The sequence below is a fragment of the Aythya marila genome (genome assembly GCF_965140915.1).
Source record: "Aythya marila genome assembly, chromosome: 7".
In the NCBI taxonomy this organism is placed as follows: Eukaryota; Metazoa; Chordata; class Aves; order Anseriformes; family Anatidae; genus Aythya; species Aythya marila.
Window position 1 is genome coordinate 28,616,175 of NC_139048.1, and position 19,933 is coordinate 28,636,107.

Below are 19,933 nucleotides of genomic sequence, written 5' to 3' on the forward strand. Positions count from 1 at the left end.
CTATGCTGAATAGCGCAGGAAACGCATAGCTTGGTAATTTGTGAAATAATCTTACTCAAGAAAAAGTGTGGAATGTTGATGGGGTTTTAGATTGACAAAAGGATTGGTGGGATATATAGTGTTCTTTCAATTTTACTCTTATTTTTGCTGCTAAAGTCTTCATGTTTTTCATATGGTTTTCTGCAGTTTATTTATCTGTAAGCATGGAACACCTTCAGTCTGGAAATACACTTTATGCTTTGCTAAGTTTGAATTAAGTTTTCTTAAGAGATTGGAGAGATTCATCCCCCAGTATTTACAAGGAATGAAATAGTAATGAGTTTTCCTGATTGTTAATGAGAGAACGTAGCAGAGCAGGTTTTAGAATGAAATGGCTTCAACGTAGAAGAGCCTTGTTAGAGCAGTATTTTTCAGGTAGGAAAATATATGAGCTGTGGGGAGAAAATTTGTGTTGCATAAAAGGCTGGGAGGAACAGACCTTTGCAGTTTTATTGGTGCTTCGTTGTTCTGGTAGCGTGGAAAATAACAACACAGAATATTTAAAACAGAAAACCTTTTTGTAATTTGCCTGTGTAAATTCCAGGACTCCTTGTTAGACAGTGCCACGTATGCCATGAGTATATACGGCTCTGAAAAGAAACTGATGAGTCTCAGTGGATGAGGCCATTGGTGGCGGTGGTCTGGATGCCAAGGGGGAGGTTACCTCGACAGCTCACTGAAGGAACAAATGCTTGCCTCATGTGCTTTGCTGAAGTATCTGGCACTGGCTGCAAACCAGCCAGCAAGTGAAGGACAGGGTGGATCTTGGCCTGACAATGCTGTTGTTTCAGAATGTATTCTTACAGACAGTTTACACCCCATCATATGAAGACATAAACCCATCTCATAACTCCCTGCTTCAGAAATCAAATTCAACTGATAGTGAATCTTTGCGTAACATCCTATTAAATAAGTGTAAGGAGACCGGGACTGGCAATAGTGTTTATTTTGGACAGGAAGTGTAAATGAAACTTGGATGGTTTAAGCAGATATTATACTTGTGTGTGGACTTAACCAAAATAAATAAAAATGGTCCCTGAAAATGTCACTGAGAGCATTGAGCAATTTGAGAGAGTGGTGTACTCAGCCACCATGGATATAGCTTCTTCAAAGGCTTCCTTGTTACATTGACTAGTGAGTAAAGTTTGATGATACCGGGCTGTCTTTCAGACCTGCAGAGATGTAGTTAGCTTGATTTGTGATGAGGCAAGAGGAAACTTGGGGGAGAAAAACGGAGTAACAATCAAAAGGTTGTTTCTTGGTGTGTGGTCTCCTAACATACAGCTCATGTACTTGCACTGCTTCCATGTTTTCCCTTCCCTGGTTCCCTCCTTCCTGGTGACTCTTGAACTCTGCTGGGTTCAATCAGACTTGTTTGAAGGGCTTACAGATTCTTGTGGGAGCAAGTTCTGCCATAGCTGAAGAGAGGGAAGGAGGGGAAAAAAAGGCAAGCAGGTAGAACAGTATTAATATTTCCAGAGTGAGAGAGACTGCAATGTGAGCTCAACCTTAACCAACATACAGCAGAGTATGTCTAGTACAGGAAACTAGGCTAAGTCCATACTGATGTTCGTGTTGTGCTTGTGAACTTGTTGTAAGTACAATTTACAAGTCCTTGTGGTGATACTGAATAGACAAGGTGTCAGGGCTCCCTGATAGCACGTGCCGTCACTGGATCTTAATCCTTACCCCAGAATAAGGTGAAAACTGAGACTACGTGGCTGTGGGCAAGCTGAGAACTACGGTTTGATCTGACTTTGCACCAGATAAGGCTCCCTGCCTCAATGCTCATTTCTTTGGTTATTAAAATGGCGGTGATGCAACATGCGTTAATTTTAACTACTGTTTGGTATTAAAAAGCAGTCCCCATTTTTTTGATTGTTTTAATGGTTGTGCAACCTTGTTGTAATGCAGTTGGGGATCTGTGTCGTTTATTTAAAATGGTGTGCCTTACTGTTTTTTTTAATAGCCTTCAGCTAGTACTTGTAACAATCTCATTTTAAAGGCTTTGAGAAGCTCTTAATGTGGAAAGCTTCTCATAATCTTACCCTTATGTTGCTTGATCGAGACCTAATGCTGGCTGAAGAATGTTCATGAGTAATCCTGCATGTAACAGGTAATTTACAGAGAGTAGGAGTTTAGGTAACTTAGAAATAGCAGAAGAGTGTTCTGCATTAATAGTTGCTGCTAGGTCACCTTTGTTAAGGTAGAACTTGGTAGCTAGCAAGTAAGTTGAGTCATTTGAAAATTATCAAGCTGGTAATTCATATTGAGCAAAAATGCAACAATTTAGTAGTCAGGTAAACCTTTTATGAGAGACTTGCAGTGGAATAAGATGAAAGCCTACAGATCCATACTTATTTGGATTTCTGAAATACCCTGGTGACTTTTTTTTTAATGTTAGACTTATACTGTGAGGCACAAACTAAAAACAGTAATTGACACTAGATTCATGTTCACACAAGTTTTAATATAAAAACGCTTAAAGCCCTGCAGAGCAAATTGTGAGGTGCGAGTTTCAAAAAATTCTCTAATAACTCTTCTATTAGAATATGGTAGCTTGTCTGTCAAAATCAACGTTGTACATTTTTTCAGATGAAATGTCAACTCAAAGCGTGATGCAATTTAAGAAATGGTATGGCATTTTGTAACTGCATTAGGGTGTGAATATGTTTCAAAATGGATAACTCTCATTTCCCTGCTCCAGCCACTTCAGCTTAGGGAAATGCTGCTTATGCACTTCTGCCATTCGTATGTGGTGAGTTTGCTGCCAGCCTTTGTGGTGTCCTTCTTTAACTCGGGCTTCTGGAGGCTCTGTTCCACGGTGTTGATGTACTTCTGTAGAAAGGGCATTCACGTCGAGTGATGTTTTGAGTGCTTGGGTGTGTCTTATCTGTGTGCACCTCGTTCCTGTTCCTTGGCTGTGTGATAATACTGCTTAGATTAATTCTAAGTTAAAATAATTCTGGGTGTTTTAAATGGGCATGGATTGCTTTAAGTCTTCTGTATTTTAAAGCCTATGAGTTCTTAAAAATATATTTTATTTGGTGTGGAGAAACAGAAAACAAGATGGTTTAAAACGTCTTTTCAGAATAAAGAGCAGTGTAGGAGTAGTATCCCTTTCTGCTGTGTTGGGGTGTTAAATATATGTATATGTGTTTGGGGTTACTGTCTAGGCAGTGCAATTTGAGTTTGTGCTTTTTTCTTCAAGAATAAAAGGGCAAATGATTGCATATAAAGTATTCGTGAAACTTTTGTTTCTTGCCCAACATTTAGAATATTTATGAAAAATGCTCTGCCGTATATTGTCGTTTGTTATGTAGTAGTACTCAAATCTTTGTTCCCCAAGTTCTTTCACTTATGGGACCATAAGGAAAAAAATGGCTGTGTGCTGTGTAGTTCTTATGTTTCTAGGCAGGTTTGTAATGCCCTTGTTTCTTGCTTGGGGCTCATGTACGTATCAGTAGCAAATCAAAATGACAAATGCAATCCTGCTTAATAACTTGGGCTTATGCAGTGCAGAAGGGAATGATACAACTGTGCTTAACCACTTCAGAACCCAGCATTCAGAGCCAGCCTGTATTTAGCTGCTCAAAAGGAGTACTAAGGGAGTAGTGCAACTTGCAGAAAATGGTTGCTCTGAAAGGAAGATGGTTCAAGTCACCGTGTCTGTTCCCTGCAGGCTGTCTTGCTAGAACCCTGATGGATGTGTCTGCAAAGCTTCTGCAGCCTGATGATGTGGGTGGGGGAGCCCTATCTTCAGAGCAAAGTTTCAGCTTCTCAGCTCTGAGTTAGGTATCACTTCATAATTACATTTGCTAGCAAGATTTGCCAGAGTTGTATCTTTAAATTCTTTTGAAGCTTCTATTTTGTGTTTTAACAGTGGCTTGGACATATTAAATAATACTTAGACTTGAGTAACCTTACCGTATCTTCCTTTGCAGGGCTGTTTAGTGCAATTTATTTACCTCTTAGGGAAGAATTTCAGTTAAGTCATCTTCTGTCCAAAAATGGAGCAAAAAGTTGGGGGAAACTGAATAAGGTCTGTGCATTTGGCTGTCTTAGGAGACAGCTGGTAGCAACCATGATTAAAAAGAACAGCAGCTGTCCTCGGTCTTAATCAAAGCATTAGGAAACTGATAGCAAGGAAGGGGAAAGGTTTGAAAGAAATTATGTACCCGTAGAATTTGAGTGTTGTGAAGCTTGTCTAGATGGCTGCAGTGAAGTTGGGTGTACAGGTAGCTGCAGTTTATCTGCTCGACTCTTTTCTTCCTTTGGTAGTTTTCATGTTTCCCCTTTTTTGAAGGGGGAAGTTGTCCCTTCTCCCCATGCCCGCCGAGTTTCCTTGCTGTGATGGTAGACAATGTTCAAACTACTGTGATGAGGGTGCTCAATTTTTTTTTTCTATAACTCAGATACTTTGAAGATTCCTTCCTTTCCCCCTTCCCCATCGATGTTCAGTGTAAAAGGACTGAAGTTCTTCATAAATTTCAGTATTTATACTGATTTACTAAAATAGCAATACTGGAGGAAACAGTGTTTGGGAAGCGATCTTGTGGTTTCTGCAACCCAGATTTCCTAAGGAGAGGGAAACGTATTCTCAATGTCTACATACAGAGCACATGATTTTTTTTTTTCCCAAATCTGTAGCTACGCTTTCCCAAATTACAGTGAGCTTCTTAACCCCACTTTTGGAATCTATACTTTAGAAATCATTCTTTATTTATAGACTTCATTCATACACTTAATTTTTTAAAAGATCAAGTTTTTCACTGTCAGGTCTCTTGCCAAGAGCTTCTCTCATGTTTAACAAGTTGAAATAAGTTAGCATTCAGAACAGTTGTTCAGTGCTTCTAGAAGAAAGCCTGTTAACAGGCATGCTGCTGAAGCTGACCAAAGTATGCAGGAAAGCAGAAAACAGTTGGTAAGGCAGCCATTTCATGTTCAAACTGCTGAGATCTGTATTAGTATTGCTACCTTACAATTAACTGTATGGAAATTGGTCTTCAAATTCCAACTGTTAGTTTGTATGTTCATACAGGAAACTGCTACTATATTCAGTAAAGGGTTTCAGCATATTTATGAGTGGTGTCTGAACCCAGACTGACCTAGGAGTCCCAGGATGCATTTGTTCTAATGGTTATTAGTGCTGCTGTAGTACTTCTATGCGGTAAGCCCTTCTGAAAAAACTTGGTGCCAGCTATTTGTGTTGCCCATGGCACTGTCTGGTGTTCCCTGCAAGGGCAAAGTGGTTCGCTTCCTGGATCAGCTTTCTCCTGCTGCTCTCAGCAAGTGATGTCCTCCAAGCTACGAAGGAGGACGACTGTGGCTGTTCACTGGACTTCCTGTCAGAGGTGAAGGCACGGTACAGCTCTGGAAACTCCTGCTGTACGGAGTATAGTAGCTCTTCTGACAGTTGGATTCAATGTTGGACAGTGTCTCATCGCTTCAGGACTGTTTTAGTTTAAGGTTTCTGACCAAGCAGTCTTGCTTGCACTGTTGTAGAGTTCTTCATTGCTGAATTCTTCATTGTTAGACAAAAAAGGAAGGAATTTTAACATTGCTTATTACAACTGTGATTTATCCTATGCCTCAGAGAGCTGTGGACTTTGGTAACAAATTGGGTGTGAGCATTGATAACATGCTCCATGGTATTTTTGGTTTTTACATAATAATTCAGTGTCTAGGGAGTCACATTGTAACTTATTATCAGTGTGGATAGATAGAAATGCAAGGCAATAAGGTTAAGAAACAGTCGTGTTTCTCTTGTGGGTATATACTTGTGGAAGAAAAACAGACTTTAAATGAGGTTTACAGAATGTTGTAGAAGATTTTAAAGCAAGATTAGGAAGAAGAGTGGAGGAGAAATGTCAGTTTTTCCACCTGTGAAAGACAAGCTGAAAGACTAATATATATAACTTGGATGAGAATACCTATCTGGAAAAATGGAAAGGACTGAAGTGCAAGGGGTCATTTAAGGAAACTTGTAGGGCTTAAATTTGGTAGAAATTGAGAGGCAGGGTATAACTGATGACAATCAACCTAGGCTAATTCTTACTTACATTTTAAATGGAGGAGGAAGTGCCTTCAGTAGTGAAGGAGTAAATTAGTCATGGTAGCTTTGTTTCCCTCCTCCCCCAGAAATGTTTGCTGGGAAGGCAGTCATGCTATGCACCGCGCTGTGTGCAGTTTGGCCGGGTAAGTACATGTAGACTGGTATGAAGATGGTGATGAGCTGTGCAGTGACTGAAGATGCAGTGAAACACCAGTGACCAAGCAGAAAATCTGATTGCTGGCTGAAGAAGTGGTAGGTGAGAGGAAAAGCAATTAGGTTGTTACTTAAAAACAAAATTCCGATGTATTGGAAAATTAAGCCTGGGATAAAGGCAGGTGATGAGAAGTATGAATATTTTTCTGTGTGAGAGGAGCAGTACTTGTGTCAGCCTGCCCCTGCCACCTGCAGGCAGGCCTCCATTTCCATTGAAATATACAGGTTTTAGAAGCAAGTGTTACTCTGACTGGCAGCAGCTATCATTTTTGCATCAGCATAAGACAGCCTCTCAAAACGGCTGTTGCTAGTATGTTCTCCCAGTGGGGAAAAAGTCTGTGAGGAGTAGCTTCGTGTGGCTCAGCAGAGGTCCAAGGTGAGAAACAGTTGTGTGGTACTTTGGGTGTTTTGGTCCTGTGCAGCCTACCACATGGGAAGGGTGTTGGGCTAACAGCACTTCACCTTCAGAAAGACACTGGAGAGCTTGGCCCAAGTTTTTCTTACAGCCCTGTAATAACGTGTTTGTTGTTCACTTGAGAATTTCCTTGTTCATTGAAAATCTGTAGCTCTTTTAATTGTCTGGCACGTCGCATAGTGCTGCTGTGCGGTTATGCTTCATTACATGGGAGGAAGAGCTGGGGGCTGTATTGTGACTAACGGACCCACAGACACCAGCACAGGCTGCGTCCAGGCCTACAAATGAATCTGCTGGGAGTGTGGAGTGAACAGAGTGACTGTTTAGAGATCCCATGTTACCAAACTGAAAGGCTGCTATTAGGTGATAAGGAAAAATTAAAGATGTTTTCTGTCTCATGAGCTATATGCTTAGAATAACTAACTGACATGAAGAGGTGTAGTGTAATTCAGAACTTGGTTCATCTATGCAAGCTTGTTAAATAGTAAATTTGGACTTTTCATATAAAGTACTTCAGAATTTTCACTTTCAGGGTGTAACAAAAAAAGCAAACTATTCTTAAGGAAAATAGTTCCGTGATAGCAGTAAATTAAATCTCATCACTTCAGGGTTTTCAGTGGAGTTCTGCAAAATAGGGATACAACATAAAATATCTGCCAAGAAGCAAAGCAGTGTCTATCCAACCTGCACGTGAACTTAACGAGAACTCATTTTGTTTCAAAGAGTGAAGAACAAGAATTACGTAAGAATCTGTAATCATAGCTTTGGATGTGGTGGTTCTATAATTTTAGCTCTTTCGGTGATTGTCAACCATGAAACTGGTCTTGAGAGTCTAATCTTTTGAGGCTCTTACACTTCTTATCTTCTGTTTATGCTCTCTAACAGGCAATGCTTTTCCAGATCTTGCGGGCATCAGTGGGTAATGATGTTATCTAAGTGGTAAATTTTTGCCCATCTCTTAGAACTGTGTATTTTATATCCATAAGCTTTTTTTTTTTTTTTTTTTTTTCTGTTCCCCAGCTGTTCAGTCATAGGCAGAAAACATAGCAAAGGAGTCTAGTCTGTAATCTTTTCTCCTTACCAACCAAAACATTTGATTTCCAATAGGGAGTAGAGGAGAGAAACTAATGAGACTCATTTTCGTATTTGGAGGGAAACATGGCTTTTCTGTGGTTAGTAAGTCTGCTAGTTTTCTGTCCAAACCAAAGAAGACACTGAACGTCTTGGTTGGGCTCTCTTCCCAGAAATGAAGATTATGATACAAGCACTTGCTAAAGATTTGTCTTTTCCTTTAGCTTGGCCAGCTTTGAGTTGTAAAGTGATGTAGCTTTATGCCCTGAAAAATCAGTGATAGTAAAGTGAAGCTACAATAAATGAGTTTTTGGGAACATCAGGCAGACCTATAGCTAATAATAAGCTTACAAACTGGTTCTTGTCTCCTGTGTCAGTGGTCCGTTCATGTGCTGTGGCCTGCTTATGTGTGTGCCCTCAATAGCTGGTGATATCAGAAGGTCTTGGATACCCGTTTTTTTTATTTAATCTTATTGCTGCTGCCTTCTTGATGTTTCTTTTTTCTTGGTGAGATGTCATTGCCTCTGAGTAACTTTAATATCTATACATAGGCAATAAATTCTGTGCATTTCTGTGGTTTAGAGTAAAGGAAACCTAGTTCAAGTCTGTAGATCTGTTTCCTCCATGTAGTAAGTCAGTCATGTTCTTTTCACTTTTAACTTCTTTACCAAAAGGGTTGTTAGACATTGGAACAGACTGCCCAGGGAAGTGGTGGAGTCACCATCCCTGGAGGTCTTTAAAAGACGTTTAGATGTAGAGCTTAGTGATATGGTTTAATGGAGGACTGTTAGTGTTAGGTCAGAGGTTGGACTTGATGATCTTGAGGTCTCTTCCAGCCTAGAAATTCTGTGATTCTGTGATTGAGTTTTAAAACGAAGGCTTCCCCAGCTTGTTCCATGGCAGTGAAGGTATGTAACATCTCATTGTGCACCAGCTGTGGAGGGCAGTACAGATCCCGTACGTAGCTTCAGCATGCTTCGCTTAGCAGCCATCGAGAATGGAACAAGTGAGAGAAAACTAACCTGGAGCTGGAGTTAGTGGGACTAATGTTTAATACTTCCAACTCTTTCTAGAGTAAGAGAAATAAGCATTCGCTTTGCATACATGATAATATTTTGACGTCTTAGCCTGGTTTCTTAGCATTGCAAGACTACCATTGACTGTTGTTTTGTTCTCTTCACTTCCCTAGTAACTTCTGTTCCAGTTAGCCAGTATGGGTCAAATCTTGAAAGGTGGGACCTGCAGCCTGCGCTGCCTCCTGCCCCATCAAGTGGGCCAGTGCTGGGGGGCTGCAGGGACAGCTGTGTGGGCCATGGTGCTTGGTCTGCTTGGTGTGCCCTTGGGCCCTGCTGAGCAGAAACAGCCCTCTAGAGATGGTGCTCTCGCAGGTGGAGGAACTGGTCTGTGCTCGCCGTGACTTCTCAGTGGCAAGTACAGCACTAAGGCTCTGCTGCTGGATTGTTAACAGAATACATGTACAGTGTTGGACTCCAGGCAGTGAGTGTCAGGCTGGAAATGTTGATTTGATTTTGTGAAGGTGAAATCGATGTTTTCAGACTCAGAGCCAAGCAACTTAGTCTTGTAAGTTAAATGGAAATTAGATTAAACTGAAAGAGGGCCTGAGGTGGGGTGTACATTTGCTGGCGGTTGGTTTGGATTTGTAGTATTTGTGTCAACAAAAGTACTTGGTTTCCTAAAGGATTTTTTTTTCCATTGACTTCGTTTAGGATTCCATCTTGGTTTATGCTGTACCCTAAGGACAAGGGTATGACATGGTTAACTGCAGATTCTTCCATGATGGCAGGAGGGTTATCAGAAAAGACAAATTCCAGTGTTTTCCTCTCCAAGTAAGAATGCTTTGTCACACTCTGAACCTGCTGTGGGAAGTGGAAGGAGCCACTTTTGTGATTTCCCATTTCTGCATTGGCGTGCTTGCTGCTTTTAGGCCCTGCCTGGCGCAAATTTGGGCCAAGTTTGTATTAATGCAACTGTAAACACCATGATGGTGAGCCATGAGCAGGAATGAGGATGGCTGCTTGTAATGCATACCCAAATGCTAAATGTGCAACACTAGGTATTTCGTCAGTCGTTTCAATGGAGTTCCATTGATGTAAATACTCGAGTGTGTCATCAGTGATGATATGAGAAAATACAAGTTTGAGCTGTCTAAAGAATTCTGATAAAAATCTCTGAAGGTGCCCAGGCAACAAGATAAGTGGCTCTATTTTGACAAAGCAGAATGACCGTGGCAAGATGGAAGAATACTGGAGAAGCTCCCAGCTCCTGGAGCACTTGTGCACCCGCTGGTGCTCCCGTCCTCTCCCTCTTCCCCCACATAATTTTAGAGGCTTTCTGCTATTCTCTAGCTATGTCGCCTTTGACAACCACCAGACAGAAAACTCTGCCTTAATTACTCACTGCTACAAGGCATCTTTGCCTGGCTACTCTGGGCTGTGCTGGCCTGTTGCAGCTCTCAGTATTGCAGCTGAGTTTTGCCTGGTCTGTTCCTTGTGGTATTTGCTGCTCGTTGTAGGTGCCATGCTCACGTGTCTTTGAACACTGCCTTATGCTTACAGGTGTTAGTCAGTGGCTGTTGAAGTTCTGTTGCTTATGCAACTAACTTCCCCTTACGTTTACTTCGTGTTATCAATTTACTTCATGTTATCAGAGGAGAGAAGTACTGAATGCACTCCATTGCGTGCAAAACAGTGGGGGGACAGACAAAAGTCAGGTTTAGAAATACTCGGGCATCTGCATTTTTAAAAAACATAGACTTTGGTCTCTGTTTCTTTGCTGGTTTGAATACAACATACAATACAAACTGACTGGAGTCACTTAGTCAATGCTGAAGGTAATTTGCTAGTTGTCCCTTGTATTGGTTTTTAGGAATCTGTTTTTCTTATTCCATCATCAGTCCAGAAGTCAAGGTTTTGAGCCATGGAGAACAGAGCAATCCGTAAGAGTCCTCTTCTGCCTCTGCTATAGAGAAAGATTTGTGTTACTGTGTCCTGCTCAACTGTTCCAGCGTGGCTACTGCTCTGGAAAAGCTACTGGATTTATTTTTGTTGTTGTTCTTTAAGACAATATATAACTAAAGGTAGATGGTAAGAAGTATACTGGAAGTTGTATGTCTTAGTTCAACTACAATTATTCTTGTGGGTGGCATAGAATTAAAATGGAAGTGATTCTTTTTACTCTGAGAGCAGTTTCTGGAAGCCTTGCAATTACTATTTTTTTTTTTTTTAAGACCTTTCACCATCTCAACAGGTCTGTATGTTTTTTTTTTTGTTATTAGCATGATTGAACCAAATGTTTTGCAGATGAGGATATTTTCTTCATTGTACTATGTGAAAAAGAATTAGTGATGCTTCTAAGGGTTATTTGGGAACACACTTCGAGGTAGTTTTTTTCAGAGGAAAAACCATTTAAAATAGGGTGAGATGTATTATGGGTGTTTAATGAAAAAATGAAGTTGAAATCTGAGGCATTTAAAGTCAAAATTATGAGAGATATCCAGCTGAAGAATGTAGGTGTAATACCTCTAAAGGAAATGGTTTTCTTTTTCTTAAAAAAAAAAATATATATATATATACACAAATAAACGAAGTCTAGAATAGCATTCGCCCTTTGTATGTGACTTTAGAAATGAAAAGCCAAGTGGTAGTTCTCCTGTAGCTACTCGTGATAGTCACAAGGCACTTTGTGTTTTGTCAAATGTAGGAAGAGCGTTTCTTCCATCTGCCCGCTAAGTGACTGCTTATGTTAAGCATGTATTTGAAAAAAATACAAACAGAAAATTAACTCTATATCCATCTAGTATAAATTATGCAGGTCTAGGTGGGCTCTTGTGTAATGTTTAAAGGTTATTATTAGAAAAATGTTTATTATTGGAAAAGTGGTGGGATTTGGGGAACTCAGTTACGCTCACACAGTTTAAGCATTTCCTTTTATCTAGAGGAAGAAAAATTGAGTGTCTTGCAGCATATGAAGTTTTTATCTCTGGTGGTCATCTTACAAAGCTGATGAGAATAATCATTTTAGTCACTCACAGCTTTGTGAAGTTTAGTCATGTTTATCAGTCTGTGAAAACATCCTATGTGTTTAGTGAGAAAGAGTCAAAGTTTCATATCTTCTGTATTCATCAGCAATTCTTCAGACATCCCTATCTTTCCACTAGAAACTAGAGCATAAAATAAGCAAGGGGTATGTATGTGTGGGTGCTTTTATATTCATTAACATTTAATTTGCCTGCCAGTCATTGAGATTGGTTCTCTCATACTCTGGTAATTAAATTCTAGAGATTCAAGCAGAGCAAACAAATCATGATTAGTACAGGAGATTGTTATGGTTCTTCGCAATATTGTGCTAACACCTGAAAAAAGACTCTCCCGTGGTTTATATAGCTGTGTGATATTGCTTGCTGATCTGAGATTTCTTGGGAGATTTCTTCTGCTATTTGGGCCCCAAAAGAGCCTAATTGCAGGTAAAATTAGGAGGGGAAATTACATGACTCTTTTGAACTACAGAATATCTAGTCATTCACGGTTAGTACTTCAAAAATAATTTCTCTGTGCCTTTTGCATCTGTAAATAAGTTGACATGTTACACGTTTATTACAGTCCTGCTAGCTTCAGCTATAACAGTTACTGCAGACAGCTATAGTAATTCTTAAAATCAAGGGTAGGTTTCTGGGATCACTGGTATCGTACACCTTTGGCAATGAAGGATTTTCAGTAATTTTTGTTCTAGAAGCTTCAGCCTGGCTGCTTTTGACCCACTGATGAAAAGAAGACGATGTCTTGATAAAGTATTCGTTGAGGAAGTACTTACCTAAATATCATTGCTTAGTTTTCCACCAGCGTGTTATGATGACCCCGTCTTCAAGTCAAACTTTCTATCCTGTGTACAGTAAATAGCTTACTAGTCAAGTTTTTCATCAACCTTGCTTATGAAGAGGGGGAAAAAAGTATCTCATGGCAGTTAGCAGAGGGTCCCAAGTATGAGGTGGTTCTCAACTACTGCTGTCTGATAGGCACAAAACAAGTGGGGAACAGGCTGGCTCACTGCCACTTGGTTGCTGTTTGCCAGTAACTTTTTGTGCTGTATTGAATTACTGGCTCAATGAGCGCGAAAAATGAGATGCAATGCTCTGCTGCTAGTTAAGTCTTTTCAGAGAGGACTCAAAATTCTGAGTTACTTATGCACATATTCAAAGAGATGCAGTGCAAAGGCAGTGGAAGTCCTGCTGTGGTACAGAAAGAGCTGTTAATGGGGCATGCTTGCCTTTAAAGATCGTTTTTTGGAAGTCTCTCCTCAAAAAGAAGCACTGGTAAAACTGTCTGATGGGGATGGAATGGGTTTGTTATTTATTAGTTAGCTGGGCTGACTGGAGAAAGTGACTTCATTGACTGACAGATGAAGAGAAGTGAGGAATTCAGGGCTGGGAGGACTGGTGTACGCTGCTGCTGCCTCAGCTCCATCGGATTGAATTGTTCAGTGGCGCAGGCACACAAATGCCTTGCGTGTGTTTGGTGGTTGTCTTAGAGGCAGCAGAGACTGGTGCTGAGGGGCCGATAAGGGAACCCAGGACACGAGTTGGGTTATCGGCTCTGCTGGGAGCAGCAGCGCAAGGAGAGCAGCGGGTGGCTTGGCCATGTGTGGAACTGGCAATGAGAATAGGAGCCACATCAGCACAAAGGATTAAACAGTGCCATCATTGCAAGCCCAGGAAAGTAGAAATGGGGAAAATAGATGCTATGGATGGCTCTGGTCATGAGGCACCTCTCAGCTGATGGCCCAGTTTGCCCAAATGTGGCTGCTGCAGTGAGGGAACAAAACTTTTTCCTCATATAGTAGGTTACAGATGACTGGATGGGACTGTGTTGCCTGCTTGGAGTTGTACAAATACTGGGCTAATTTTAGCCCATTCTGAGATATTCTAGAACAATGTGTAGAATAGTTCTTCAGTGTATGTAACTACATAATCAAAATCAAAGTTTTCATTAAGAAGGAATTTTAGTTATTTGTCATGTGGATTTATTATTACTCAATGTAATATCTAATGCATGTTAGAAAAACTTAATTTTAATAAAAGCAGCAGTGGGATTGATAGAAGGTCAAGGATCATCTTTCTTACAGGGACGTAGCAGAAGAGAGCTTTAGCTCCTACTTTGAGTAACTTCCTGGTAAAGAACTGAAACACGAAAATGGCTTCAGCAGCCAACCACTGCCTCTGAACTAAGGAATGACTACAAAAGTTGTGTTATAGATAGTGATTTTGCATGAAAAACCTAAATAAATAGTCCCTGAATATCTTTCCTTCTAAATATTTAATGCTTTTTTAAAAAATATTTTTTTACTTTTAAATAGTCTACTGTTTTTTAAAATCTGGAATTTTGAGAACAGAGATGAAAGTGTGTGTTACAGGGTGTTTGTTGGTTGAAGATTCCTTGGTATTTCTTCCAATAGTTTTTTTGACAGTGGTGGCTTGTGTATATCTGTAGATACAGATACATACATTTGTTTGACATCTTCAGTCTGTTTTGCAGGCTGGGTATGTACATTATCTTTTGTGCTTTAGGTGTAACAGTAATGCTTCAAACTATGACAATATAACACTACATTTTTGCAGTACTCTTCTCAAAACAAATTACTGAATTTTTTGACTGTTGGGTTGTAATGTGCATATGCACGTTTGTATTGCATTCCTTCCCTGGGAAGAGCAGATCAGGTTTGTTCCTGATATGCCATGCAGGTCTTCAAAATCCCAGGCATCCTTAGGATAGGAAACCCTTTCCCTTTCCAGATACACATGCTGAAACTTCTTTGTAACAGTTCAAAGTGTTGTTTATTAGGCAAAGGCAAGCATATGTTAAAGGTGTGTATTTTAAATGTTGCTTAGGTTTTATTAATTCAAGTAAATGTGCACTCAGATATGGAATAGTAGTGGGAAGGCTGCGCTTCAGTGAGAAAGTCTGGAAATCAAATTTTGTAGGTTTAATTTGCTGGTTTTCATGCCTATGTACTACCGTGGCTTTCAATTACACAGTAATAAACATATGGCAGGAGAAGGGAACACAGTGTGTGTTATCAGGATCCCTTTTTAATTCTGGAAAAACTAATATTGGGTGGACATCCTGGATTATCACTAGTATCAGATTGAAATGGGATTAATAAGATTCCTTGTGTTATGTATTGATTGCTCAAAACAAAGACTAATTGAGATTCCATTGCCGAGATGGCTAGGACTCATGGTCTTGAGAGAACTTAGTATTGCATCTCATATATTCTCTGAAGAGCTTTTTTATTTCTAGCTGAGTATTTAAACTTCGACAACAGACCTCAGGTAGACTCCCAAAAAACTTGAATGCACTGTGAAATATTACTTGTCCTGTCTCCCTGAGGAATTTCAGCTAGGATTAGACCATTTACCTGCAAAACTTGGCTTGGTAGTCATTGCTTTTAGTAGAGTTTTTCTTCTGAGCCTTAAAATTCTTTTACAGTTGCTATAAGCAGGGATAGGCATTTAGGTAATGCAGTTTTAATCTGAAAGCAGACGAACAGAAATCCCTGAACTGTATTGATGCTCACTTCCTTCACCAGGAAGGTTGAAACCTTTTGGTCAGTGCGATGGAACTTCTGTGCCACTTGGATAAGTGGTACCTGATGAATGCAGTCAGGACCAGAACTGAAGGATACCAAAGCCTCAATTTTAGTTTAGGAAGCATTTGCTACATGACAAAGCCGAAGCTTAGCAGTTGTGTTCTGCCTGTGGAACATCTTCCATTACTGTGGCCTTCTGTGCTTGTCTCTTTACAGCATGTTCTCTTCTCGCCTTTTGTCTGCTTGTCCCTGTCACAGTTGCTTCTGTTTCTGTGGTTTATCTCATCATGTGCTAGTCCTTGGTGCATCAGGGCCTTCTGCATCCCAGTCAGACTCCTTATCTTGCTTCTCCTGGCCCATGCTGCCCCTACAGTGAGTGCTGATAGTGCAGTAGGCACCTGGGTCCATGTGTGCTGGTGCTGGCTGACACAAGTCCTAATGAGGTTTCTTGGAAAAAGGATGCGCAGGGCCAACACTCGTGTGTTTTTTTGGGTATGTGGTGCAGTAGCAGAGTATGGCAAATGCAGATAAAATCTTCATGAAACTCATGTACCAAATCTACCAACCCTTGGTTGGTGTTCAGGGAAAATAAAGGCAATGGTTTCCATCGCAGTTCTCTGCTGTCTCAGCTAGCATTGTTATTGTGGTCAGCTGAGAACAGACCCGACAAACAGTGCTCACAGCCACACCTATGCTCCTTGACAGCAGAAGATGCAAGTGTGGCTGTGGGCTCGAGAAGTACAAGACTAACTTTGGCAGTAGCTTTTCCTCAGATCTGTGGAAGTACGTTGTAAAAACTGCTCTTGAGAAGTAATTCAAATTAAAATTGTGATGAGAATGAGGTTTTTTATATTTCTTCGGGAAGTTTAAGTATTTTCATTTGATGCAGCAAAACGAGATAGTTGCTGATGTGTGTGCCGTTATGATCAGGGCACATGATCGAGACCTCTAAGATAGTTTGTAAGGGTCTGTAGCATATTTAGTACAGATTTTACTGGATGACTTTTACTTGTTTCAGTTATTATCATAGACAGTGGACTGTAAGGTAATTTTCAGGAAATTTACTTAATTGATAGGTTCTGTAGCTCATGCTGATTTCCATGTCTACTGTTACATTGCCTTGCTGCTATCTAGTCCTTAGTTAGACCAGGAGCATACTAATGAGTGGCTGTAGCCTGCTCCTGCATCCCCTTTCCTATATGCATCTGGTAGTATTAGAAATGAGCATGTGCCAACTTAGCCATGCCTTTGATTCACGTGTTTCATGTTACCATTACGTTATGTTGCCTGTTATTTTCAAGTGCTATGCAAAAGCAAGAAAACTCTTAAACTAGGGCGACTGAAGCAGATCAGGCACTAAAATGTGTATCACAAAAGTTGATTATAAACAAGGATTTGCGAGGGACATCACTCTTCCTATGTAAAGGAAGGAAAATAATACTTTTTTTCTAATGTAATTAGAAAGTGAATTATAATCATCCTTTATCCCTAATTATTCATTGTAAGACACTGAAACAGATTGAATGGTGTTTTGACTTCATAGAATATTTTGTTGCAGACTTCTCCTTTTTTGTTGAGGTTGTGTACATCAGTAAGTGCTTCTATTTGGGGGATATTTTATTCACGATGCATTTGTTTTCAAAGTGACACTTAATTCAAGCTGGTGTGTATTTTTGCTAGGGATGATGAAGAGACTTTATAACAAAGATTGTAAGCTGGAAGACATAAAGTGTATCAGTATTAATTAGGAGGATTGAGACTCCTTTAACGATTTTTTAAATTAAGTACCGAATATTTACTGTTATACTGTGATTTTTTTTCAAGTTTGTCTGCAAGGGTGATTATTTTCTTAGCAGAGCTTTTTGCTAATAAATTTATTTTTGTTTTCTTTTAGATAAAATGCAGAATTTGAACGAAGATAATGAGAAGAACAGTCATTTCACCTGTGAGAATGCTGAAGACAGTAACAAAACCAATGCTGAAACTACAGATGCTTCTGGATTCAATGCTGAAGCCAAGGACTTGCCTGATTCTTGGGACTCCCACATCGGAAAAATGTCAGATTCTCCATCAGAAGCATCTCAGACGAAGGGGCCATTAAGAACTCATTTGTATGAATGGGAGGATGAAACTGAAGATACCAGAACTGGAGAGTATGTATTAGATTTTGACAGTGAACAGCTCTCAGAGGTGAAGAGCAAGGATGAGGAGGGCGATAAAGAAGATACTGAAAATCCAAAGGAAGCCATTAGTGAAGAACTTGTGCAAACTATTCCTAGGCCAAGCAACTGTAGGACATACTGTAGATCTAACAAAGCAAAACCACAGGGGGCAACAAATTTTGACAAGCTAATGGATGGCACTAGCCAGTCTTTATCCAAAACAAACAATGAGTCAAATAATGATGGTCTGAACACTGCAAGAAAAGCTTCTTTAAGTAGTGGGACCAGTTTTAGAGGGACGGTTGGACGGACTAGAGACTACACTGTTCTACATCCATCTTGCTTGTCAGTTTGTAATGTTACTATACAGGATACCATGGAAAGAATTGATGAATTTACCACAGCAACCCCTACTGACTTAGGAGAAGCTGGACGTTTAAGAAAAAAAGCAGACATTGCTACTACAAAAACTACAACCAGGTTCCGACCAAGCAATACCAAATCCAAAAAGGATGTCAAATTAGAGTTTTTTGGGTTTGACGATCAAGATGAGGGAGGGGGAGATGAAGGTGCCTCTAGAAGTTCTGGGAGTTCCAATTACAAAATTAAGTACTTTGGGTTTGATGACCTGAGTGAAAGCGAGGATGAAGAAGAAGAATGGCAGGTAGTGGAAAGGAAAGCTAACAAAAAACGAAGTAGAACTGCACCATCTTCCTCACTTCAGTCAACCTCCGAGAGCAATGAAAACTGCTCCCAAGATAGCCAGCTCAATACTAATGCAGGTAAACAGAACTCTTCTAGAATACATGTTAAACGTTTTAATTCAGTTGGCCTTTATTTGGTTCTTTTTTTCAGTGTACTGAAAGATTCATCGAACAATACTCTTGGGTTGGATATCTGGAAGTTACATTTGTTTATTTCTGCTGTGGTTTTGTTTATTTAGTGTTTTGTAGCAACCTTGAAATATGCCAGAGGTAGAAGGTTTCCTTTTTCCCTTGTTTTCCCTTGTTTTCCCTTGTTTTCCCTTGTTTTCCCTTGTTTTCCCTTGTTTTCCCTTGTTTTCCCTTGTTTTCCCTTGTTTTCCCTTGTTTTCCCTTGTTTTCCCTTGTTTTCCCTTGTTTTCCCTTGTTTTCCCTTGTTTTCCCTTGTTTTCCCTTGTTTTCCCTTGTTTTCCCTTGTTTTCCCTTGTTTTCCCTTGTTTTCCCTTGTTTTCCCTTGTTTTCCCTTGTTTTCCCTTGTTTTCCCTTGTTTTCCCTTGTTTTCCCTTGTTTTCCCTTGTTTTCCCTTGTTTTCCCTTGTTTTCCCTTGTTTTCCCTTGTTTTCCCTTGTTTTCCCTTGTTTTCCCTTGTTTTCCCTTGTTTTCCCCCCGTTTTCCCCCCGTTTTCCCCCCGTTTTCCCCCCGTTTTCCCCCCGTTTTCCCCCCGTTTTCCCCCCGTTTTCCCCCCGTTTTCCCCCCGTTTTCCCCCCGTTTTCCCCCCGTTTTCCCCCCGTTTTCCCCCCGTTTTCCCCCCGTTTTCCCCCCGTTTTCCCCCCGTTTTCCCCCCGTTTTCCCCCCGTTTTCCCCCCTTTTTCCCCCCCTTTTCCCCCCCCTTTTCCCCCCCTTTTCCCCCCCTTTTCCCCCCCTTTTCCCCCCCTTTTCCCCCCCTTTTCCCCCCCTTTTCCCCCCCTTTTCCCCCCTTTCCCCCTCATACAGTGCCTATACCTGGTAGGCCGATACCTTCCTACAGAAGGCCTATGGCAACCCCAGATTACTGAGCTGAGGCAGAAACTTGTGCTGTTCGAACACATTTGCGAACGGTTTGCACCTTTCTCAAGCAAGAGAGGCTCTGGGGGCTGGTGGAGTGCCAGTCAGCTACCTGGCTTTGGTTGTGCCTTGCATATTGAAGATTTTTTGTTTCCAAGTTGCTATCTCTTTTACATAGGCGGTATGTTGGTATATGTGCGTTTGTACGTGTGTGTACACACATGAATAAAAGTGTTCAGGCAGAATTTGCTAAGCACCTTGTGGTGCCTTTGAATAATTGGAGTATTGCTTAGTGGTCCTTGTGGTGACTTTGATCAAGGCTGAAGGTGTGTTGGTGAAGAAGAGGAGGAATAACCATGGGGAAAGGTTTCCTTCAGCTTTTTCTTACTGAAAACCTGTCTGAAAACGTGTAATACCAAAGCCTCATGCGTGTTGGATTAAGTGTTTCAAAACACTGCTAATACTCTAGAGAACTTCTTGGCCCTGCACTTTGAAGCATGAATCTGCAAAGAAGTTTTTATCCATTCATCGATGGTTAAGACTTTCACCAAAATGTGTTTTATGGCAGTGGGGAGAGGGGAGAACTTGAGTCTAGCCTTGCAGATGCTGGAGAATCCGCTTTTTTCCCTTGT

General features: G+C 40.6%; 1 protein-coding gene across 8 annotated transcripts in view; it reads left to right on the forward strand.

The window, feature by feature from the left end:
• Window positions 1-19,933, forward strand: part of WAPL (WAPL cohesin release factor) — a 156,487-nt gene that overhangs the window by 87,733 nt on the left and 48,821 nt on the right. For all 8 annotated transcript variants that reach the window (XM_082765221.1, XM_082765228.1, XM_082765226.1 and 5 more), the window contains one exon: window positions 17,290-18,339. In XM_082765221.1, coding sequence (XP_082621347.1) covers window positions 17,290-18,339 — 1,050 coding nt within the window. The remainder of the gene's footprint in view (window positions 1-17,289; window positions 18,340-19,933) is intronic.